Source organism: Sphaerodactylus townsendi, linkage group LG05 (assembly GCF_021028975.2).
Source record: "Sphaerodactylus townsendi isolate TG3544 linkage group LG05, MPM_Stown_v2.3, whole genome shotgun sequence".
Taxonomy (NCBI): Eukaryota; Metazoa; Chordata; class Lepidosauria; order Squamata; family Sphaerodactylidae; genus Sphaerodactylus; species Sphaerodactylus townsendi.
In genome coordinates, this window is record NC_059429.1 from 110,882,891 (window position 1) to 110,906,226 (window position 23,336).

Here is a 23,336-nt window from a genome sequence, read left to right on the forward strand (position 1 = left end):
GGCCACTCGTTTGTATGTTTGCATGGGCACAATTTCTTTTGCCCGATCACTACTATGGTAGATAAAGTCTAAAAAGTGGGGAGGTTAGGAAGGGAAGGGAACATGTTATTGTCTGGAAATTACTCCTGCTTGTCCTGGATGACAAGGCAAGGGGTGATCTGACCTAAACATTTATGGGTTTGAAGCTTTGGCCATTTGCACATGGGCAAATTTCCTGCATTTCTGCAATAGGGCTTCCACATAGCAGGTTTCCTCACATTTTCCTGCTTCATCTCTCCTCCCTCCCACCTTGCAGCACTGGGGAAGGGTGCCCAAGATATTGGTATATACTGGTATGCCCATTACCTTTCATTAAAAATACTTGGATTGCCTTTTTGAAAAGGCCCCTCTGGTGGTATAAGGGCCATTATGGAAATTAGGATAGGAAAGATGGTGTTAGAACAGACAGGATTGTGAAGATCTGGACTTGCCTGTCCACATGGACTCTCCCATGCTGCAATAGCATATGGAAGTGGAGAGAAAAACCACTTCTCATTAGCATCCATGAGTGATTGACCTTTTACTTGTGAATTCATTAAAAGTCTTATTTGTGCTCTATGCCCAAGATAGGGGAAGCTGTTCTCTTCTAGGGATCTGCAATTGAATGTTGCTGACCCAACACTCCATTCATTATTTCCAGTATCTGATCAGCAAAATTGGATACTGTGAAAGGCTTTCTCAATATTTCCTGACTACAGTATTTTTTCTCCTGATATACAATGCAGGAATTCTTGCACTGTACACAGCTGGTCAGTGGTACAAGGGCTCTTTACGTTTTAACAGGATGATGTACTATGGACCAGCTGAGGGTTGAGGACTCTTTCTCTCTTGCCCTCCATCCCTGCTCATGCTGCTTCTGGCAGAGAGGAGGAACTTGTAAAATTATCATTTTGTATGGGCGGGGCAACATCGAAAGCATCATTCCAATATTTCCAGAATGATATTCTGGAATGATAATAATATTTCCAATATTTAATAAAAATGATATAAAATACTTCTTCTGACCTTCTGAAATGGAACCAAAATTATCATTTTGCAAGAGCACACCTGTAACCTGTGCTGGCGTCTGCTACACCTGACTCATATTTGCCTTCTCATAGCATCACCAGCTCCATCCCTTCTTTGGCCCCTTCTGTTTTTGAGTAGTAGAATCCCATACACCAAGAAATAGCTAGACACCATCACTTGCTGCATACAAAATTGCTGGTCTTACAGGGCATGCACTTCTGCTTGTAAGTAGATTCTGTAGTCCATATTTGGCCATCTGTGCTTTGGAAATCTGGTTGATCTTTAAGGTGCTACTGGACCTAAATCTTGCTCTGCAAACAAAATGTATTCCACTGAACAACATTTCTGTGTCTCAATTTGCACTGTGTGCCTCCATTATCTTAATTTGATTTGAGCAAACATTTGATCTACCTCTGAAGATATATATTCCTGCCATCCATATAAAGCATACACTGGGGAGCTGTATAAGCTATTTTTCTTGCCTGGAATTTAAAGTGAAAATGGAAAAGTCCTTGCGGGTCTTACAGAGCACGCACTTGCTGTCTTCTGCTTGCAAGTAGATGCTGTGGTCCATATTTGGCCATCTGTGCCCCTAATAACCCACATGAACAACCCAGAAGGGTCACAAGGTGGTAAGGAAAAGGTTAAAATCTCCACTGTTATTCTGTCCTGTAAAGGTACCAAAATGTGGCTTGGATCCAGCAATCGGTCCACAGAGAGCTCTAATGACTGCTGATGTTCCCTCCCTTCAGAGTTCCATAAGATCTAGAGCAAGCTGATTCCTACATTCAAGTACCCACATGACTCCACAACTATGTGGATTGGTGGGCTGCAGTGTGTAGGGGAAGGGGACAAAATTGCCCTTTTTGCCTGTTCCATCTGTGAAGCTGCAGTGATGGAGAAGTGAGAAGAGGGCAGTTTTGGCCCCTGCTTAGTGTAGCACCATGATCTTGGTGCAGGTTCTGAGGCCCCGGGAATCAACTTTCCTGCAGAAATAAAGGAGAAGAGAAAGGAAGAAAGATGATGGATTCAACCCAGTTACATTCCAGACCATTTTTCACAGCGCCCAAGTTGATTCTCTGACCAAGCAACCAAGATGGGACCCTGAGATGCTGGCAGTACAGGAGAAGGCAACAGACATGGTTAATGCCTGTCACTGCATCACAGACCATCACTGCCACCAGCCAGGTCCACAGTGAGCCCCTGAGGTGCTGCTTTCACTGTGTCTGACTCTTCTTCCCCTTTTATTTGCCAACACATGAACATCTTCCCAATAAACACGGTTTGGCTGTTGTGACTTTTCCGGGTTGCATGGCTGCGTTTAAGTAGTTTTTAACCCTAACATTTTGCCTGCTGTGACATGTCTCTGAAGATGCCAGCCATAGATACAGGCGAAACATTAGGAGCAACACAGCCGCGCAGCCTGGAAAACCCACTACAGCCATTTGATTCCAGCGCTGAAAGCCTCTGACAATATAGTAAACATTGTTTCTTTGTTTGGCAGTCCAACCAAAACAGGTGCCTACCTTTGGTTTAGAAAACCCTGATCTACCCTGGTCTTTGTCCACGGATAAAATACCATAATTATCAGAATGGAATTATCATAAAAGTTGAGGTATTTGTTTTGGTAAATTTTCCAATTACATGCAAATATGCTGAAGACTTGGTATGACTGCATGAATTTCATCTTTCTTCCGTTTATTATTGATTGCTGTATCCTCAGGTAACACCAACTCTCTGGGCGCAGGCCTCAGCAGTTCAAGCAAGCATGCAGCAGCAATGACTTCAGCACTTCCCTTGTGTACAAAATCTGGAATTTAAGCAGCCGTCCAAAAACCAAGAAAATTCAAGTTTGTGTGTGTGTGTGTGTGTGTGTGTGTGTGTGTGTGTGTGTGTGTGTGTGTGTGTGTGTGTGTGTGTGTTGTTCATGCAGCACAAGCCTGCAGGAGGCATCAGCCGTACATGTGCGTCTCTGCACTTCTGGAGTGAAAGTTGGACAACAATTGAGCAATCTAAAAAACAATGCCAGCTGCTTGGCTGCCTGCCTTTGTAGGTTGTAACACAAGAGAACTGTGTGCAGAAGAAACTATTTGATTGATTGTTATGCATGATCTTCGGCTAACATAAGCACATCCTTGTGACACTTGTCTGATGAATGCAGAAGAGCCAAATATAAAGAGCCCACCAAAATATAAAGAGTCCATCAAAATATTGGACCACTGGTGCTAAAGGATTGTGTTTTTTAGGCAATGGTTTTTAAAAGCTGTCTTTTTACAATTTTTTTCCTCAGCCACCCCTTCTCCATGACATGTGATACTAGGCTAAGCATCCACATTACAGAACGTTAGTGTTCAAGAAATCCTTGAAATATTATCATTGCCAGACTGGCTTTGCTTGATTATAAATTGCCCTGCAAGTGGAGGAAGGGGTGGGGGTGGGGGGAGAGATCTTGACTGTCTAAGCTAACATTTCCCAGCTTCCTTACCTTGGAAAGGAGACAGAGGAATGAGATCAAGAGAAGCTGGAGTTTCATTCTGACACTTCAGCACATCCCTCCCCAGGCAGTTTGGAGACAGCCGCGTGTCTGCAGTTTTTAAAGTCTGCGAGTAAAATCCTGCAAGTGTTTATACTCTTCCCTGCTCTGATGTCACTCCCAGGCTCCAGTATAAACACGAGTAGGTTTGGACAAGCATCAAGTTGTTTCTCTCCTCTTTTTTTTCTCCCTCCCCCCCCCTCCCCACATTCCAGCTAATGTTTCCATTCACCTCAAGGTGAGAACGTGCTACCCATTGACAAAGCACAGAAGGGAGGCTTTGCTGCACACACTGTGCAGTGTACAGAAGCAGAACACAGGAGAAGACACTAAAGACATCAGACTGATCAGGTGCATCTTTTCAAGTTAACAGATGTGTCATGGTATGCTTTCAAGAGAGACAGGGCTCTTTGGCAGGGAGATGTTTTAGGAATATTGTGAGACAGTGTGCTGATTTGTGCCTAGTGCAGCTTATGAGGTGGCAGTGGTGGAAGGAAACAACAGGAGGAGGGGCTCACACCTGCTGGAAGGCATCACTTGAAGGACAGCAGCTTCTGAAGCAGCATTGCGTAGGTGTGTGTTGTCCAATAGCCAGCAGTTCTCAACCTGGCCATAAGCCCCAAAGCATCATCAACCAGTGCTTGACAGCTATGTCAAGGGTGTCCAACTCTGACACTTCAGATGTTCATGGACTACAATTCCCATCAGCCCCCGCTGGGAATTGTGGTTCATGAACAACTGAAGCACCAGAGTTGGACACCTCTGAGCTATGTGTTAGGCACCCACTGCTAAGATTGTACAGCTGAGACTACTCTGTGGCAACACCTGCCTGGTCCTCAAAATGATGATTCACTGCCAAGTGTGTATGCTAAGGCTACCGAAAAGCATCAGATCCAAGGTGATGGAAGGGTTTTCTGTACAGTGTTCGATTTATGGTGGCCCATTCGTAAGTGCAAGCCACCACTGGCTGTTACAGCAACCATGCAATGTTGATCCAGCCCTTGCACAGGTGTGTGACATAACATGCTCATAGCTGTCATTCCCTCCCAGCCTTGGGATCGGGCGCCACCACCACTGTTATTTACTGGATATGTAATGCTGCTGCTGTGTTTTATAGAGTTTAAGTTATGAATTTTATTTATTTATTTATTTACTGTGTATTATTGCCTTCCTTATTGTTTTGTTGTACACTGCCCAGAGCCCTTCGGAGGTGGGCGGTTCATTAACTCTAATTAATTATAATGCTGGTATAGCGCAGTTCAGAGTGGGGTTCTCTCCCAAGCCACCCCATGAGAAAGTTGGGAGAGAACTGAGGAGTATTTTTTTCATCACAGAACAGGTATCCATCAGAATTGAGGATTCCCTCGAGAGAAACAGATAATTGTTTTGAAATTGGCTTGGCTGGTTGTCTCCAGTGAATATCACAAGATCTTGTAAAGACTGGATTATGTATGTCTGTGTGATCTGACATTTGAAGGAAATAGGGAAGTAATCCCTACTGCATCCTACAATGTGCCACAGTCACTCCGCTTCCTGACTATTTTCATGCAAAATCATTTATTTTGTTAGGGTGAAGACTGTGTTTTAAGAGAGGCAACAGGATGTTCTTCACACAGAGTTTCATCCCAGTTCACAATTTGCTTTATAACCATACAACAAACGACTTTTGATGCAACCATAGATTTCCTAGCTGTCATATCTCAGGTAGTTGGCCTTTCAAAAATAAGCATTTTAAAGTGGCATAGTTGGTTGGCGATAAACCCCCATTCCTTGCCTTATAAAAATTGCAAACATTAAAAAAAAATTCTGCAAAATGCCTCCAGAAATGGGGATGGGGATAACTGAAATCACCACCAGCAGCTAATAGATGACCTCCATTGTTGAATTTTCTGTGGTTTGATCTAAACCATGCTGAAAATGTACACCACTGGTTTTCCAGAAGATGCTCCAGAACAGAAAAGGGCACATTTGTACTGAACACTGTAAGTGTGCTTGCAAGCACCCTTCATTGCTCATTAAGTGCCTACTTCCCACCCTTAAAGAGATATAAACTTTGGTAACATCAACTGATGGGGACAAAAGTTGAGCACATGAAGTTGCCTTTGAGTCAGACCACTGGTCTATCAAAGTCAGTATTGCCTATCCTGATTGACAGCAGCCCTACAGAATCTTCCATATCACCTATTCTCTGATTCTTTTACCTGGAGAAAGCAGGGATTTAACCAGGGATTCTCTGTATGCCGTGCTCTACTGCAGCCCCACGTGTGATTTATGCTGTCTTGCTTCTTGTCCACCCTTCCTTCTTGATTATCAGAACCATTGTGCTTTCTTAGGGCGAATGTGTTCCATTTCACCAGGACACCCATTCACCTTGTTAATCGCATCTTCTAACTTCACTCAAACTGATCATTACTGAATCACTTGTCAGTGGATTCAGGTGGGTAGCCCGTTGGTCTGAAACAGCAGAAAAAAAGTTTGAGTTCAGTGGCACCTTTCAGACCAACCTGTCATAGTGATAGCCGTTTGCTAGTAAGATAGAAAAAAAGGGTCCATCTCTCCCTACATGGACACATGTGCCTGTTACATTCCTCTAGCAAGTGTTGCTTGCTGCTTCCCTCTCCCCGCTCATAAGGGATATGATCCTCCATTGGCAGAGCCCATGTCTGTTGTGGATTCATTTGCTCCAGACCTATGACTGAGCCACTGTAGGATTTTGCCATAGCAGAATTGGGCATGATCGGCACATTGTGTTTCTGGAGCATCTTTAAGAGGACATCACTTTGTGTGGAAGACCTTGGTGCCAGTTTTAAACAACTCACTAACAACTGGTCTCGGTCATAAAAATGTTACAGTTGTCATTTGTACTCTGGTAGCTAAGCACGGTATAATTGTATCACTTCTGACCACCGAGGAAGGCCAGTTGGCCAAATCGCATCTGTTTTTAAGGGTCAAAAAAGTGTCCCATAGGACCCCTCCATGTATTGTAGCTGTGATATTGTGTGCATAATGCAGGCTGTTAAAGGTGTTTTATAAATGTAGATGGTTTTTAATTGTAATAAATACATATGTGTTTATGGCACTTAGCTGTTTTATATTTAGTGGCCTTTTTAACCATCCCTGGACCTTTTGGGTACTTTGTAGGGTTAAGTTTGTTTTCCTGCCTTTTAAAAAAAAAATTGTGCGTGTAACGGTCTGCCAGAGATACTAAGGATGGCTCCTTCATTGCCAACACTTTGAAAGAAGTGCAAGGAAGGGATAGCTTTAGGAGAGTGTCTTGGAGAACTGGAGTCTGTGGTGTAGCACGGGGTCATCTGAATGTTTTAGGGTGGCTTAAATGGAATGTTTCTCTTACCAGGATAGTGAAATGGACTGCAAGGTTTGGTTAAATGTCTGAAAATGTGTTTTATTCTGTATGATAATCTTGTTTCCGGGAGAATGCATTGTTAGCTTCCGCCCACCCATGCTCAGTTGGAGCCCCCAAAATGTGGTAGAAAGGAAGAAAGGATGGCATAGCTGGCAGATCTAAATACCAAGGAAGCCAAGTCTGAAACCTGTATAAATTCAGCAATGGTTTGTGCCACTAGACACCCTGCCAAGCTGAGGAAGTGAAAGGAAACTGCTGCAATTTTGCAAAAAATAGCAAGAGAGGAAGGAGGCCAAAACCACAACTGAGAGAACAGCCAATAGCCCATACTTAAGATTTTATCAGGACTGTTACTCACTAAAGTGTCCCCAAAGGGATTTTTGTCTGCCTCATTAGATTTCATAGCAGCTCCAGGGAAAGATGCATGGGAACCAAGCAGTGTCTCCATTGAAGATTCCTCTCTCTGGGCATAACCAGAACGGTTTGATTAGTACATTTGCTGGTGCCAGAGATGAGGGCCGGCCAAATTGATTCCATGTGTAAATTACAGATCAATAAACTTCAATCAGGACTCAGCCATCATTCACTCAAACAACAAAGGAGCATCCACATTGGTTACACCCCACCACCTCATTTAATCATTTACTCATTTAAGCAATTAATTTAAGCAACTAATATCCCTTTTGTGGCCCTATAGCAGCTTACAACACTATTTAAACAAGGGTCAAAACCATAACCTTCAAAAGAAAACCAACTATATAACATCAGTACCAACATCTCCCCGCCCTCACCCCCCAAAGCAGGAATGTCTAGCAAAATCAAATTCAGGGCCATCTGGAGTAGAGTTGCCACCTTTGTTTTGGGAAATTCCTGGGGACTAGGAGCAGGAGGGAGCTCACTGGAAACATGCCATTTCCTCCAGAGGAACTAGCCTCTATAATCTGGAGATCAGTTGTAATTCTGGAAGGACGTAAAGCCCAACCTGAAGGTTAGTAACCCTATTCTGGGGCAGCCACCGCTCTCCTGCAGGGAAGAACACTGGAAGGACTAGAATCGTGGTGGCGAATCTATGGCACTCCAGATGTTCATGGACTACAATTCCCATCAGCCCCTGCCACCATGGCCAATCTTAAAAGAATCTCCCTCATTAAAATGATGTTCTTGTCTTCTATCTTGATTGTTGATTTTGTGTGCATTTAAAAAATTTGATCTGCCATTTCTTTAGAGTAGAAGTTTATAACGTCTCTACACAGTCTTTTCACTTTTGGATATTTTGATGCGACTCTACAGATTTTTTTCAATCTTTGACACCATTTCTTCTTCTTTGATCTTCAAATCTTTTGCTGGATTTGGATCCTCTCATACCTTCCTAAGTCTAAAGGCTTTCTCTCTGATTTGATATTCCAGTCGAAGAATGATTTGATCATGTATTTTAACCTCCGATTGTACAGAGTTCACATCTTTTTTAAAGGTTTTCATTTCTTAAGAACATGAGAACATAAGAAAGAGCCTGCTGGATCAGACCAGAGTCCATCTAGTCCAGCATTCTGCTACTCGCAGTGGCCCACCAGATGCCTTTGGGAGCTCACGTGCAGGATGTGAAACCAATGGCCTTCTGCGGCTGCTGCTCTCGAGCACCTGGCCTGCTAAGGCATTTGCAATCTCAGATCAAGGAGGATCAAGATTGGTAACCATAAATCGACTTCTCCTCCATAAATCTGTCCAAGCCCCTTTTAAAGATATCCAGGTTAGTGGCCATCACCACCTCCTGTGGCAGCATATTCCAAACACCAATCACACGTTGCGTGAAGAAGTGTTTCCTTTTATTAGTCCTAATTCTTCCCCCCAGCATTTTCAATGAATGCCCCCTGGCTCTAGTATTGTGAGAAAGAGAGAAAAATTTCTCTCTGTCAACATTTTCTATCCCATGCATAATTGTATAGGCTTCAATCATATCCCCACTCAGACATCTCCTCTCCAAACTAAAGAGTCCCAAACGCTGCAGCCTCTCCTCATAAGGAAGGTGCTCCAATCCCTCAATCATCCTCGTTGCCCTTCTCTGCACCTTTTCTATCTCTTCTATATCTTTTTTGAGATGTGGCGACCAGGTCTTCTTTGGTCTTTTCTACCTTTTTTCTAGTTATACAATTTTTTGAATTAAATTTTCGTCTCTTTAATTGCCTTTATGAGCTCAGACATCATCATGGGAAAACTTTTGTTAACAGAGTCTTTCAAAGAGTCTATTTCTGCCTTGAGACTCAGCATACTGGCAAATATGCTCTTAAAATTTGCAGCCATCTTGCCTATTACAAGAGACACAGAGCTCTTTCTAGCAGTTGCCATTGCTCATTAGATGTCGCTAATTCCACAATTACCCAAAGTTTTCAGTAGTTTAATGCAGGGATCAAATTCCTCCCTCCCTCAAGATCGTTTCTTTTCCAGTTTTGTTTTGGCAACCCACCAACTGAGAGGGGAATAAGTTCTGGATTTCCCCCTCCCTTAAAACAGCTGTCTCACTCTGATGCCTTCTCCTCTGGGAATATCTTTTAATATAGTCTTATTTGAATTCTTTTTCTGCATTCTGTATTGGCTAGTCATTTCATACCTCTTAGGAAGATCTTCTGGTTTTTAATCAGGAATATTGGCAGCAGGATATGGACTCCTCTTTCAATCTCTTTGTATCTTCATTCCATCCATAAAAGATACATGGATTGGATGTTTCTTCCCAAGTGGGGGGGGGGGTGGCAGCTCAAGTTGGAAAGGTGGCAATATCTCTAACTCCAGTTTCTCAACTCTAGTGGACCATGGTGAGTGTTGCCACATGATCTGGCCTAGAGAAGATTGCTTCAAAGTACATGCAACTTCTCTTACTCTCTCCTTCATCTGGAGAGGCTTATGCAGCTCTTTTCAGAACTGCACACTTGATCTTTGGTGCCAGGCAATGTTAAAACAAAGCCAAACACAGCCACCCAGAGCCATATTTTGTACTGGAAGTCTGAGAGAAAATTCTGAGAGGCCCTAGCTGGAGGATGGCAAACCTACATACATCTCACCCTCCATTGTAGAAGAAGAAGAGTTGGTTTTATACCCTGCCTTTCTCTACCTTAAGGAGTCTGAAAGTGGCTTACAATCACAGTTCCTTCCCCTGCCACAACAGACACCCTGTGAGATAAGTGGGGCTGAGAGAGTTTTGAGAGAATTGTGATTAGCCCAAAGTCACCCAGCAGGCTTCACGTGTAGGAGTGGAGAAATAAATACCGTTGACCAGATAAGCGTCCACTGCTCATGCGGAGGAGTGGGAAATCAACACGGGTCTTCAGATTAGAGTCCACCACTCATTTCTCACGCTGGTTGTTAATCACCATGGACATTGCTCTCCAGAAGAAAGAGACTGTGGGTTTCTCCTTCACTTACTCTTGGAACTGCAACCAAAATTGTGTGGTGCCAACAGCTGCACTGTCGTCCATGTAAGAATGTATATTCAGGACCCATCCCACCTTCGGACCCTACCTGGCTCACCTTTTTTTCAGCAGCTGAGGGCCATCAATGCTGCCATGAATTAAAAATGCCATGAGGGCCCGACACACTGCAGAGGGCTGAGGCTCTCTTGTCCCCCCACCCAAGTGCTTAAACAGCCATTTCTGTAGATGCCAGCACACCTGGTTTGGCCCTGAAAGGCAGAAAGCAGCTGCCCACTAAAGCTCAATCCTTTTCTATGGGGTCAGTTGCTCACAGTGGTCAATGTTAAGTGAGAAGCCGTAGCCAGTCCCTGCAGTTCTTCAAGGGAATGTGCAGAAAAGGAGTGACAATCCTAAACTTGACAGGAATTAGCTTTCTCTTTGGGCTGCTTTCAGTAGGGAAAAAGCACAGAAGTTGTGTATGCAGTTTAGCTCTGGCTTTAAGCAGGAATGCATGACCTGAGGCTACCCCTAAAGAGCTACATGGAACTGTGAATGCTCAGGCCTCAATGCCTTTTTCCAAAACAGAAAGGATGTGTAACTGGCAGGCCTGGTATAAATATGAGGAGTCTGGCCTTCTGTGTTTGCTGGTCAATACAGCAGTGCCTTCTGCTTGCAGTCCTTTAGGTTCCAGGTTCTCCCGACTCCAGCTCAGTTAAATGACCCTGAGATGGAGATCATGCCCTCTGTGGCTAAGATGGCTTGGCCTCCACACAGACCAAGAAAAAACATCTTACTAGCAACTCTATTGTAACATTATTCTTGGGTCAGCGGTGGGTTTCCCCGACCTGACCCCTGTGTCAGACAGCCATTGCTGAGAAGTCATTTCTGTGGTGCAGTGGAGGAGGAGGGGTTTCAGCCTCCCTTCCATGTTGTTGTTCCAACCCAAAATAACTCAAGGGAGGGTGTTATTTTCTCCATGCAGGGAAGCCTGCACATGCAGTCCATCTGTGCACATCCAGTTTGACCCTAAGATCACATTCACATATTACAACGAATCCATTTGTCCATGATGGGCATGAACCTGTCTGGCCTGTGGTGTTCCACCATTCCTCTCCCTCCTTCCCTGATATGGAGAGCAGCTGAAAACTTCCTGGATTTGGAAACCTTCAATCAAATTCCAGTTTGCGATGACATCTGAATTAAAGCAAATGGGAGACGTTTTCCCTAGCAGTTCCAGTTTCTGGGGAGCAAAAATCACCACCTTGCCCAAACGCCTGCATTTGGACCTTACAGAAGACTGGAATTTGACTGAAGCATTCCCAAACCAGGAAACTTTCAGTTATCCTCTGCATGTGAAGGGACAAGAAGAATATGTGAGCCCATCATGAGAAAACAGAGGTTTGCTGCAGTATCTGAATGTAGTCTAATGGTTAGTGTGGTACAGTGGTTTAAAGTCCAGTGGATTCTATTACATAGAGTATAACCTGGACACTTGGGTGCAACCCCCTTTTCTGCAATGAAGCTCACTCAGTGTAACCCTTTCACAGGGTTGTTCTGAGATAAAATGGGGAAGACAAGCCACATACGCTTCTTTGGAGGAAGGAGGTATAAAAATACACTAGACAGACAGCCATTTCTTCTTTTGCATATTAGGAAAAGTAGACAAAATAACAGGTCTTGCAATACCTGAAAACAAGAACAAGAAAAGTGGTAGCTTTTTACCATTCTCCTCAATGAAGATCCAGGGCCTTATATAATAGTGTTTCATTTCAGAAATATGTATGGCTTCCCGTCTTTAAAACATATGCCCTAAATGTGTTCTATATCTTGGATACAATTTCATTTCCCCCTTAATTAAATCCTGATGTTACATTTTCCATGGTATTCAACAGTTGGACTTTCTTCCTGTGGCCAGTTGTGTAAGAGAATAATTGACACAGGGACTGGAATGAAATTCCTTTGCATTCGGAATTGGCAGGTTGGTCTGGGTTTCTATAGAAATTGAGAAATCAAGACAACCTAACTGAATTTTGTAACCAGGCTGTCTAGCCTGTGCCACTGGACAGTAATGCTAATAGTACCTCAAGTAAGATATTTTCCCACACTGAAAATCAGTACATTTGCATTACATTTAGAGAATACACACTAACAAAAATGTGGAGTGGTATAGTAAAACCTGATTCTTGACAGATCTCGGGAGCTAAGCAGGGTCAGTTCTTGGAAGGGAGACATCCAAGGAAGACACCGAGGAAGGTTTATAGAGATCTCATGGATCTTTAAATTTATGGGTCCAAATGAGATCAGAGATCCACCTCTGTTTATCCATTTGTCTTGAAAATCCCACAAGGGTAAAACAGCTGTGACTTGACAGTTCTTTTTACACATGCACACACATGCACACACACACACACACACACACACACACACACACACACACACACACACACTTGCACACACTAAAACTTGCTTCACATTGGTCTTTTCCCACAGCAGAAATATGACTTGTTGAAGATGTTATAAAAAGTGTTTTGGGGAAGACGTTCATACAGCTTTCTCCCCCAAAATGTCTTCAGGACATTTTATTCCGATCAACCCATGTTTTTCAAAAATTGCTAATCCAGTGATCATTTTTCTTTGAAGATGAGTAGAAGGCAGAGCCGTAGCGAGGGGGAACTGTGCCCAGGGCACACATGTGCCCTGCGCCCCTGCCATACCCCTGCCTGTGAATGCCCCCGCCCGCGAACGCCCCCACACTGGGGTGCGCCCAGTGCATCACACACTTCCCCATCCCCTTGGCGCTACGCCACTGGTAGAAGGCGTCTCCTGCTTGGCTGTGAGAACGCAACCAGGCAGGAAATGCTTTATTTCTTCTATCTCCCAGCTCTTACTTCCATTTTCACTGCAGTTGTGCCCACCATTTTCTGCTCTCGTCAGGAGCCTCCTGCCTCCATCATTTGGTGAAGGTTTCCCATGGAAGTGTCCTCTGTGTGCAGCTCATCTGTGCGCCATTTCACTATCAAAAATACATGAATAAAGTTTGTTTTCCCTGGTGATTCCATACATTTGTTTTTGTTATTTTTTTGTTTTGTTTTGAGGGAGTTGTCTGTGAAGCTACAACAACATAACACGAGAATCCGCAATATGCCCGTATCTGAATCATTGTAGTTTCACAGACATCCTCAAAACAGCAATTAAAAAAGGAAAACGACATGAGCGTGGGATTATCAGGGAAAACAAACTTTATTCATGTACTTTTTACAGTGAAATAGAGTGTGGATGAGATGCAAGCAGAGGAAACCTCCATGGGAAACCTTCACCAAATGGCAGAGGCACGGAGAATCTCTGCAGCAGCACACAAAATGGCAGCCGCAACTATGAAACTCACATGAGCTCCATTGGGCAGCAGGCAGGAAAAAAGAATTGTTTTGGCTGGCAACGCTTTTTCTTTTGTTCGTGCAGAGCAAACACAAAAAGTCAAAATGGATCTTTTTAAAACATCTGCAAGGCATTTTATTTCTGCTGTGCAGAAAAAACCGTTGCAGAAACAGTATAAAAACAACTTTGTGGTTGCCATGTCCTTCCAAATAACATGGGAAACCGGACTTCAAAACATAAATTTCCCTTCTTCCCCACAGCCAACGCAAATATTATTCTCAACTATCTTAACTGTCAGAATTTCAAAAATATGGTGCTACCCTAGCAAAGTTGTTTCTTTTGACACCATAACCAAAGCGAGAAAGCTGCTATTCTTAACACCGGAGTTTAGCACTCTAGCCTGTGAACAGTGGTACAACAGATGAAAATAGGAGTATCCTGAGGGGAAAGCAGCTTATTTTCCCAAGACACCATCAGGTGCTTCATTCTTGCTACTGGTCTCAGAGTCATGGAGCCAGAAGGGGCCATACAGGCTGTCTAGTCCAACACCCTGCTCAATGCAGCATCAGCCTAAAGCATCCCTGAACTAGAAGCATAGAAAGTTGCTGTTCAGAATAATCAGAAAGTGATGAGCCCACCCTGTCAGATTAGCTGATGCATGTACGGATCAAATAGCAGTCTATGTTCTTCATTTGAGGGCACTTGCCTCTGTGAATTTCCTGTATGACTTCAACCCTTATCAGTTGTTGCAATCTTGGCATCCAAACTGCACTGAAGGGGGCTATAATCTCTACAATCCACCTGTTTTGTGTGAATGCACATTTTTACCAGCTGCAACATACTTGATTGGGAGCCCAGATTACTAGTGGGTACAGGATCATGATTACTGAAGCTTGAAAACACGTGCATTATTTTATTCACCTAAATTGGCAACTGTACATATAGGAAGTATTACGGGTAGCACAATCTCCTCTTATGCATCAAAATATTCCCTATCCACTTTCTATACACCAGGCATCATTTTATAAACCTCCACCATGTTCCCCTTTGCTTTTGGCTTTTGTAAGCAAAAAGTTCAGAAGGCTTTAGCCTGACTTATAGGGAAAGTGATCCAACTCTTCGACGGAATTGTTTGAGAGAGAATGTTTTTTTTATATCTCCACTTTAAGGCAAATGTGTACATGTTCCATCTTCAGACTTAAATTTTATTCAGTTTTAAGCCTATTCTTTCCCCCAGCAAGCACAGGATATGCATGGTTCCCTGTTCCAATGTTATCTTCACAACAACCCTGTGAAACTGTTGCTGAGAGAAAATGACTGGCCCAGGGCCACAGGGTGGAATCCAGATCTCTTTTAAAAATGCCAACATCTGATTGCTTTGTATCAAACTTCAGCTGTTTAAATCAAGCAAATGCAGACCAGCTGGATGGATCCATGGTAACCCCTCCCCCCACTCTGCCATGAAACTCACTGGGTGACTTTGGGTCGGTCAAACACGCTTAGCCTATCCCAGCTTACAGAATGGTTGTGAGCATAACATCAGGAGAAGAGAGCCATGTTCCCCGCCTTAATCACTGAGGAGAAATGGCAAAATTAAAAAAAAATGTAATTGACAGACAGAGTATATTTGCTATGGTAATGCGCTGGATTCCTTGTAGTTATCTGTTCACGGACAGCCAGAAAGCACTGAAGGGTGAAAAAGAGAAGAATAAAATCCATGTTGCAAGCAGGGCAGCCAACAATAAATAATAATTCAGCCAAAGACAGGAAAGATTTCATAATCCAAGCCCAGAAGGATGATTATTGTGAGATCAGTATATCTATCTGCTCATCATTCACTGTGAAGCGTGCTTTTTAACAGCTATCTCAGATCCTGGGTAATAACTGTCTATCATACTTTGATTCACTGCACAGTCATCCAAAGCCCAGACAATAATGATCCTTGTCGTCAGATAGACATCATTCCTTGATACACTCTGTCTGATACCATTAAGCGGCCATGGCACAATCGGGGGTAGGAGAGGAGCAGTTGCTGCTGCAAGACGTTATATGTATACTATTCCCCTCTATGTAAATGTTTTGTCTTCTCGTGATTGCAAAGATCAAAAGATACCGATCGTTGTGATCCCGCAGGGGTTTGCGGAGCAGGTGAATGGTTAAGCACGCTCTGATCACAGCACAGCTCTGTCGGCCTGGAATACCCTGTTTTCACAGAGGTGATTCAAACCGGTTCCTCTTGTAAATTATTTATGGCAAGGCAGCAGAGTGAATGCTGTGTGTTGTTAAAACTCCTGCACTCATCACAGCCAAGGAAACATTTCCAGGTGCTGTGTTCAGGCAGAACTCTTAAATCAAGAAACAGATCATCATAGAAGCCATGCCTATAGAGGAAGTTAATAAAAACTCTAATGGTCCCTTTAGTCCTGAGTCTTTTTATCACTCATGGTGGCCATCCAGGTGCCCTGGAAGGCGCAGAGACTACTGTCTCTCCCTACAGTGGTCCACAGCCACTGTCAATCAGAGGTTGCATCGAGATTAAATACAAACATCCTGGGTAATAAAGACTGGTGGACCTCTCCTCCACAGATGTTTCTATTCCCCTTGTAAAATCCTGATCATCATTAGACTTTCGTTGTGCATGATGGACATCTCTATACTGCTCTTCAGAGAAACCAGCTTACAAAATAAAGTATAAAAATATAAAATATAACAAAAATACATTGTAAAATTGTTAATGGTTAACCAGTTATTAAGAACCCAGCAACAGCATAAAACAGCAGGAAGTGAGCTGTGCAGCACTGATTTGCAGATTGTATAAAGGACTATATTTCTTTTACCTGTCTTGACAAGAACCCTCACAAGTTACTTTTCCTCCACACCCCGGAGAGATGGAAGAAAAAATGCTTCCTAGAAGAAATGTCTGAAGGGAACAAATGCATTTTGCGCATAGAAGTGGGCAGTGGGAGCTTTTTCATGGCACGGCAGTAAATAAGAGAGCCAGAGTGGTGTAGTGGTTAAGAGCAGGTGGACACTAATTTGGAGAACTGGGTTTGATTTCCCACTCCTCCACATGAGCAGTGGATTCTTAACTGGTGAATTGGATTTGTTCCCCACTCTTACCCATGAAGCCTGTGAGGTGGCCTTGGACTAGCCACAGTTCTCTCAGAACTCTCAGCCCCACCTACCTCACAAGGTGCCTGTTGTGGAGAGAGGAAGGGAAGGCATTTGTAAGCCACTTTGAATATCCTTACAGTTGAGAAAAGAGGGGTATAAATCCATTTCTAACATCAGTTGACAGATATTAGCCTATTAAGCTTCTATTAATGGGACAGAACACTTTCCCTCTCATTTCCTGGGCTGCTACTGTGATTCCCTCTCATTTCCTGGGCTGCTACTGGGAAAGGGTGGCCTATAAACTGAATAATGCACATTAAAAATAAAATATTTGCTTGTCTCCAGCATGGAATACCTACATCAGCATTCGAACTGCACCGCATAAGGTGGTTGGTGTATCAAGGTCAGTACCATTTACACTGACCTTTCAGGATCTCAGGTAGAGGTCTTCATATCACCTAATATCTGATCCTTTTTAAGTTGGAGGTCCTGGGGATTTAACCAGGAATTTTTGACCTGCAAAACATATTTTGCCACTAAACCATAACTTCCATCCTTGTTCCATTGGTCACATAAGGAAGAATGTTGTACACATGAAGACATTAGTTTATTCTGAGAACACTGGCTAGCTTTATGAATGCCTGAGAAGAACATCAGAACAACTTTTGTGCTTGAAACTGGTCTGCAAATAAAAACAACAATGCTGTATTGTTGAAGGCCTTCACTGAATACTGTTGAAGGCCTTGTTGTAGGCCTTCGGAATACTGGCTGTTATGGGTTTTCCAGGCTGTGTGGCTGTGGTCTGGCAGTTTTAGCTCCTAACTTTTCACCAGCATCTGTGGCTAGAATCAAGGCACATCGTGGTATGATGCCAGCCATAGAAGTAGGCAAAACATTTGGAGCTAAAACTACCAGATCACGACCACACAGCGCGGAAAACGCACAACAGACAATAATAATAACAGCACTTAGCATTTCTATAGAACTTTGGAGGGTTCAAAGGGCTTCATTCATATTAGCTCCTCATGCCTTATGATGATAAAAGCAACCCCTATTAGACAGGTATCATAAGGGATATTTGTTCATCCTATATGAACCCATTCAGACAGGGATCCTTTTCTGAGTCAACAGCCTGATTATATATTTCTCTCCCAGTCAAATTCAGCATGCCCTGGTGCTTTTAGTGATGTGGTTATTTGCTGTGTTATCACTGCTGAGGCTTCTTTATTTATTATTTACTTTATTTATTTTCAGTATCACGGCTTGCCTTTCTCAATGGGACACAAGGTGGATTACACAGAATGAGTCAATACAATCAAAAAGATAGGACATTTAATAAACAATGAAATAGAATTTGGGCTGTAGATACAACCAGAAGTCTAAAAACCAGAAGTGAAGTGCAAGTGTAACCATGACACACTAAATGACGCAAAATTACAAAACAGGCACCAATCCACAACAAATTGTGCAGTGTTACAGACCACAATCCCCAATAATTGATCCAAGTAACTCTGTGAAGCTTTTGTACGATGTTGCCCTATTGCCTGTGTACAAAAGCCCAGATAAATATTTTAATTTTGCATAATTTCTGGAAAGCCAGGAGAGTCTTCCTGACCATCTCAGGCAGGCCATAACTGTCTTTGAGTTTCGTTGGCCCAGATGGTTTTACAAGCCACCTGAAAACACGACCTATTTTTAGCAGAAAGGCAAAATTTAAAACGTGCATGTATGAAATGCCATCAAGTCGCAGCTGATTTGTAGCGACCTCTCATGGGGTTTCAAGGCAAGAGACATTTAGAGGTAGTTTGCCATTGCCAGTCCCTGCGTAGCAACGCTGATATTTCTTGGTGGCCTCCCATCCAAATACTAACCAGGTCCCACTTTGCCTTGCTTCTGAAATTTGGTGGGATGGGAATCGCCTGATATCTAAGCTGAAGAAGTACAATACTAAACAAATTATACCTTTCTAAATCTACACAGAGAAATCGTGGTTGTGGAAGCTTTGACTGAGGTTGCATCCAGACATTAGATGTCTCACCACTGTTGTACTGTAGAAGCGATCTGCAACTGGGTTTTGTTTGTGCGGACAGGACAATTCAGTTATCAATGACTGCTACAGCACAAAGTCCTACAATGTAGCCTGAAAATATTCTGGTTCACAGGGCACTGCATTAGCTCCATTCATGTTCTCTGGACTAATTTTAGACAATGCCATACTGTCTACCTATCTATTTATAATGTATTCCTCCAGTTCCTGGCATACTGCGCCATCTAGTGGTACCATTATAAAAATGGTAACAAACAAAAATTGTATTGGCTCAGGACTGTATTTTGAATTCTGTAGAAGCAACTGTTGCACCACAGGCTATTGCAAATGGAAAATGAGAGGAAGAAGAAAATGGGAAGGAATATAAAATATAAAACGGCAATAAATACACATGGATGATCAGGGACCTGGAGGCCAAGTCCTACAAGGAAAGGCTGAAGGACTTGGGAATGCTCAGTCTGGAAAAGAGGAGGTTGGAAGGGGACGTGATTGCTCTTGTTAAGTATTTGAAAGGCTGCCACAGAGGGGGGCAGGGGGCTGTTCCTGTTGGCAGCAGATAGGACTTGCAGGAATGAGTTTAAATTATGAGTGGCTCAGAGGTAGAATTGACTGTCTAGGAAGATGGTGAGCTCCCCCTCAGTGGCAGCCTTCAAGCAGTAGCTGGATGATAATTTGTCAGGAATGCTTTAGGCTGCTCCTGCATTGAACAAAGGATAGGTATGGATAGCCTGTATAGTCCCTTCCAACTCTGTGATTCTACACATTCTATTAGGGCATCAGTCTATCAGTAAAGCATATTTGGCGTCACATCCACCCTTGACAGAACACGTTTCATTCATTTTACTTCATTAATACTTCACCTGTCTCCTCTACAGGGACCTAAAGTTGCTTACAATATTCTCCCCTTTGTCCTCACAACAGTCTTGTGAGATATGTTAGGATGAGAGCATTTGGCTGGCTCAAGGTCACCCAGCAAGCTTCCATGGTGGAGTGGATATTCAAACCTGGGTTTCATACATCCTAATGTTAACCACTTCTGTCTTTCATGTGAGATTTGATGGGTTTTCTAAATCCACAGGGTCATGATTTGTACTGAAACTTGGCTTCATCTCTTCCTCTGCCTTCCTATGCAGAGCTTACTGTCGAAAGCAAGGCCTGAATTTGGGTTTCAAACGGGTGTACAAATAATGGCTGTTCATTTAGAAATGGCTTACATCTCTGGCCAGTTAATGGGATGGAGACAGGGGTTGAATGGGAAACCATGAAATGTGTGGTCTGTCTGTAATGGGTTATGACCAGTGCATTGTAGGGTTGTATGTTCATCCTCACACACTTTGGAAGAAGAAGGATCAAGAATGGCTTGATATGGTCCCATAATAATCCCTCCATTCATGCATATTTGTGTATACACAAAGGGATTATGCCCTATACATGCACTGATTGTAGGGATGCCAACAGCTTGCAGAAAAATGACCTGTCCCTTTAATAGATGCTTAACGCGATGTTAACGGGATGTTACATACCAAGTGATGTTATTTATGTCTGTGCCATGAAATGGGCTTCAGCTGCCCATTTCTCCATGCTTAATCTCTAGTAAGCAAGCAGGATTTTTTTCTCTAGGTTGTTGGCAAACCTTCTTTGTTACCCACACTTGAAGTCACTGCAAACAGCTTCCTTACGCCTTTATTCTGTGGCACAGGAGAGTCTAATTTCCCATGAATACTTGCTGCTCCCATACTGTGTACAAGTGGTAATTCAATTGTCAAGAAATTGAGGAGGGTGGGGGGGATGGCTTCCATAGAAATGCTCTAGGAATTTTCTCATGTCTCTGTGGCCGTTACCTCAAGATTAGAGGAGTCTCCTAAAGCGTGATCAGGAAATGATGTGATGTTCTCCTCAAACTCAACCACCCACAAAATATCCAAACTTTTGTTGAGGCAGTGCTGGCAACCTAGTTCCTGAAAACCCCGCCTACATGCACTTGCCATGTTCTGTAGAGGGACATATAAAAGTGGGGTATAAGGTGATAAATATTAAATATACAGGAGCCCTCTCTGTTACTGTCCAAGGCTACTCCTTGTGTCCTAGTGTAAAGAGGCAGTTCGTCCTAACCTTTCTATGAAAACTCCCTGTACTTTGACATTTTAAAATGTCAAGCGGGGAAACGAGGGCCTTCCTGTTGGAGACACTGTGGTTATTACATAGTTCCGTTGCCTTCCACCCTGACCATGTCAGGAGGCCTCTCTTCCCCACACAATTTATATAAACCAGTCCAATAAGGGGCTCCTTTGCTCAGCATCTGGAGCCAAGCAAATAATGGTGCAGCTGCAAACCTGCCTGTGTATGTGTGTGTGCCTGTTTGGTGTGTTTGTATGATTCAGCAGAGAAAAAATAAACTTTTGGTCTGCTGTTATGAAAGCAACGATGTCGTCTGGAAACTATGTAAGGCCAAGAGAACATCCTGTATTGGGCGAGAAGGGGGGGAGTATGGGAATGGGAGGGTGGCAGCTCAGACAGGGATTTGACCTCAGTGGGAACCTTTTGCGATAAAGCACAATCACCCAGGCTCCAGCCACTGAGCAGCTGATATGCCTGCAAAGCGGCTGAGAATGCAAAGCATGCAGAGTAATTTGTAAAAGGTGTTTGGCTGAAATGCAAAGATTGTCGTTGCATTTGCTATGTATGATAGGAGGACCCAGCTTCTAGTCATGAGGGCAACTTCTAGACTCCAAAGCTGTGCCCTGTGGCTTGTAAAAACACATGCAGAGACTAGCTATACTGTACCTATACTGACACAGAAGTGATGTAGCAGTGTAAGTTGTGATGTGAGAGGAAGGCGATTCAAAACTCCTCTCTGCTGCAAGACTGTCTTAAGAAACCCACTATCAGGCTCAATTTCTTCCTTATATGAAGCTGATGATAATACTGGCCTACCTCACAGGGCGAGAGGGAAGATAGCATCTCATCAGATCTGAGAAGCTAGGCAGAGTTGGTACCTGAATGGCAAACCTCCAGCTCTGCAAAGGAAGACAATGGCAAACCACCTCTGCTTCTCACTTGCTTTAAAAGTCCCTTTCTGGAGTCACCATTACTCAGTTTTGACTGGATGGCACTTGCGTATATTCATACACTACAGAGCTGTTGGAAAGATTAGAATAAGATAATGTACATAAAGCACTTTGAACACTAATTGGGCTATACACATACTCTGTTCTTTTTGTTTTTGTGTACTTACCCAAGAAGCACTGCGGTGTGCCTCACGCTGGGTTGCAGGGACAAAGATCTACTATATATGAGGGGCTCCTCAAGAGTGAGTAGACTTGTTGGGATAAGCACAGAAACTCCTAGCCCTGACTTCATCTTCCAAAGGTCACTCCCATCCAGCTAGCAAGGAAAGAGATGGAAAGATTGATTTTCCACCCTCCCCCCATGTCTAAATGGCCGCAGCCCAGGGACATTTGACCCCATACGTCCCCCTGGGCGGTATGCCTCTGTCTCCCAGTGTACAGGAATCTGGAGGGCACTGCAGCACCAGGCAGGAGCCCCCCCCCCCCCTGCAATGCATCACCTTTCACATATACATTTCTATGAAGAATTATTATCCTTTAACCCCAATGAAGGTAAAATTACACTTTTTTTCCATCAAGTCAGCTGACTTATGGTGGCTCAAGAGGATTTTCAAGGCAAGAGACTTCAGAGGTGGTTTGGCATTGCCTACCTCTGTGTCACGCCCCTAGTATTCCTAGGAGGTCTCCCATCCAAAGACTTGCCAGGGTCGAGGCTGAGAGTATGTGACTGGCCCAAGGTCACTCTGCAAGCTTCCGTGGCAGAGTGGGGGGATTTGAAACTGGGTTTCCCAGATTCTAGTACTGTGTCCCTAGAATACTGTGTACAGTTCTGGAGGCCTCGCTTCAAAAGTGATGTGGACAGAATGGAGTGGGTGCAGAGGAGAGCGACGAGGATGATCAGGGACTAGAAACAAAGCTCTACGAGGAAAAGCTAAGGAACTTGGGGATGTTTAGTCTGGAGAAGAGGAGACTGAGAGGGACATGACTGCTCTCTTTAAGTGTTTGTAGGGCTGTCACTTAGAGGAGGGCAGGGAGCTGTTCCTGGTGGCAGCAGAGGTTAGGTCTCCCAATAATAAGTTATTGGCAGGACGCATCGGCTAGACGAACACTTGTCTAGGGTGCTCTAGGCTGATCTTGCATTGGGCAGAGGGTAGGACTACTTGACCTATATGGCCACTTCCAAGTCTATGATGCTATCCTATTCTAGTCCAACACTTTAGCCACTACACCATGCAGGTTCTCAGAATTACAGTTACCCCACAGTAAATAAATGAAAATATATAGAGAGAAGAAGAAGAGTTTGGGGTTCTACCATGTCATGTGAATACTTAAGCTGTGCTTCAGTTCTTTCTGGAGCTTCCAGACTGCCTAAAATCCAAATGCACTG

General features: G+C 43.5%; 1 protein-coding gene across 2 annotated transcripts in view; it reads right to left on the reverse strand.

Annotated features, from left to right (window-relative positions):
• Positions 1-23,336, reverse strand: part of CCN5 (cellular communication network factor 5) — a 136,468-nt gene that overhangs the window by 18,359 nt on the left and 94,773 nt on the right. Inside the window, exon 1 of one of the 2 annotated variants that reach the window (XM_048497118.1) lies at positions 3,533-3,632. The exons of the other annotated variant lie outside the window; for it this stretch is intronic. Coding sequence (XP_048353075.1) covers positions 3,533-3,580 — 48 coding nt within the window. The 5' untranslated portion in view covers positions 3,581-3,632. Of the gene's footprint in view, positions 1-3,532; positions 3,633-23,336 lie in introns of those variants that run through there. 2 annotated transcript variants of the gene reach the window in all.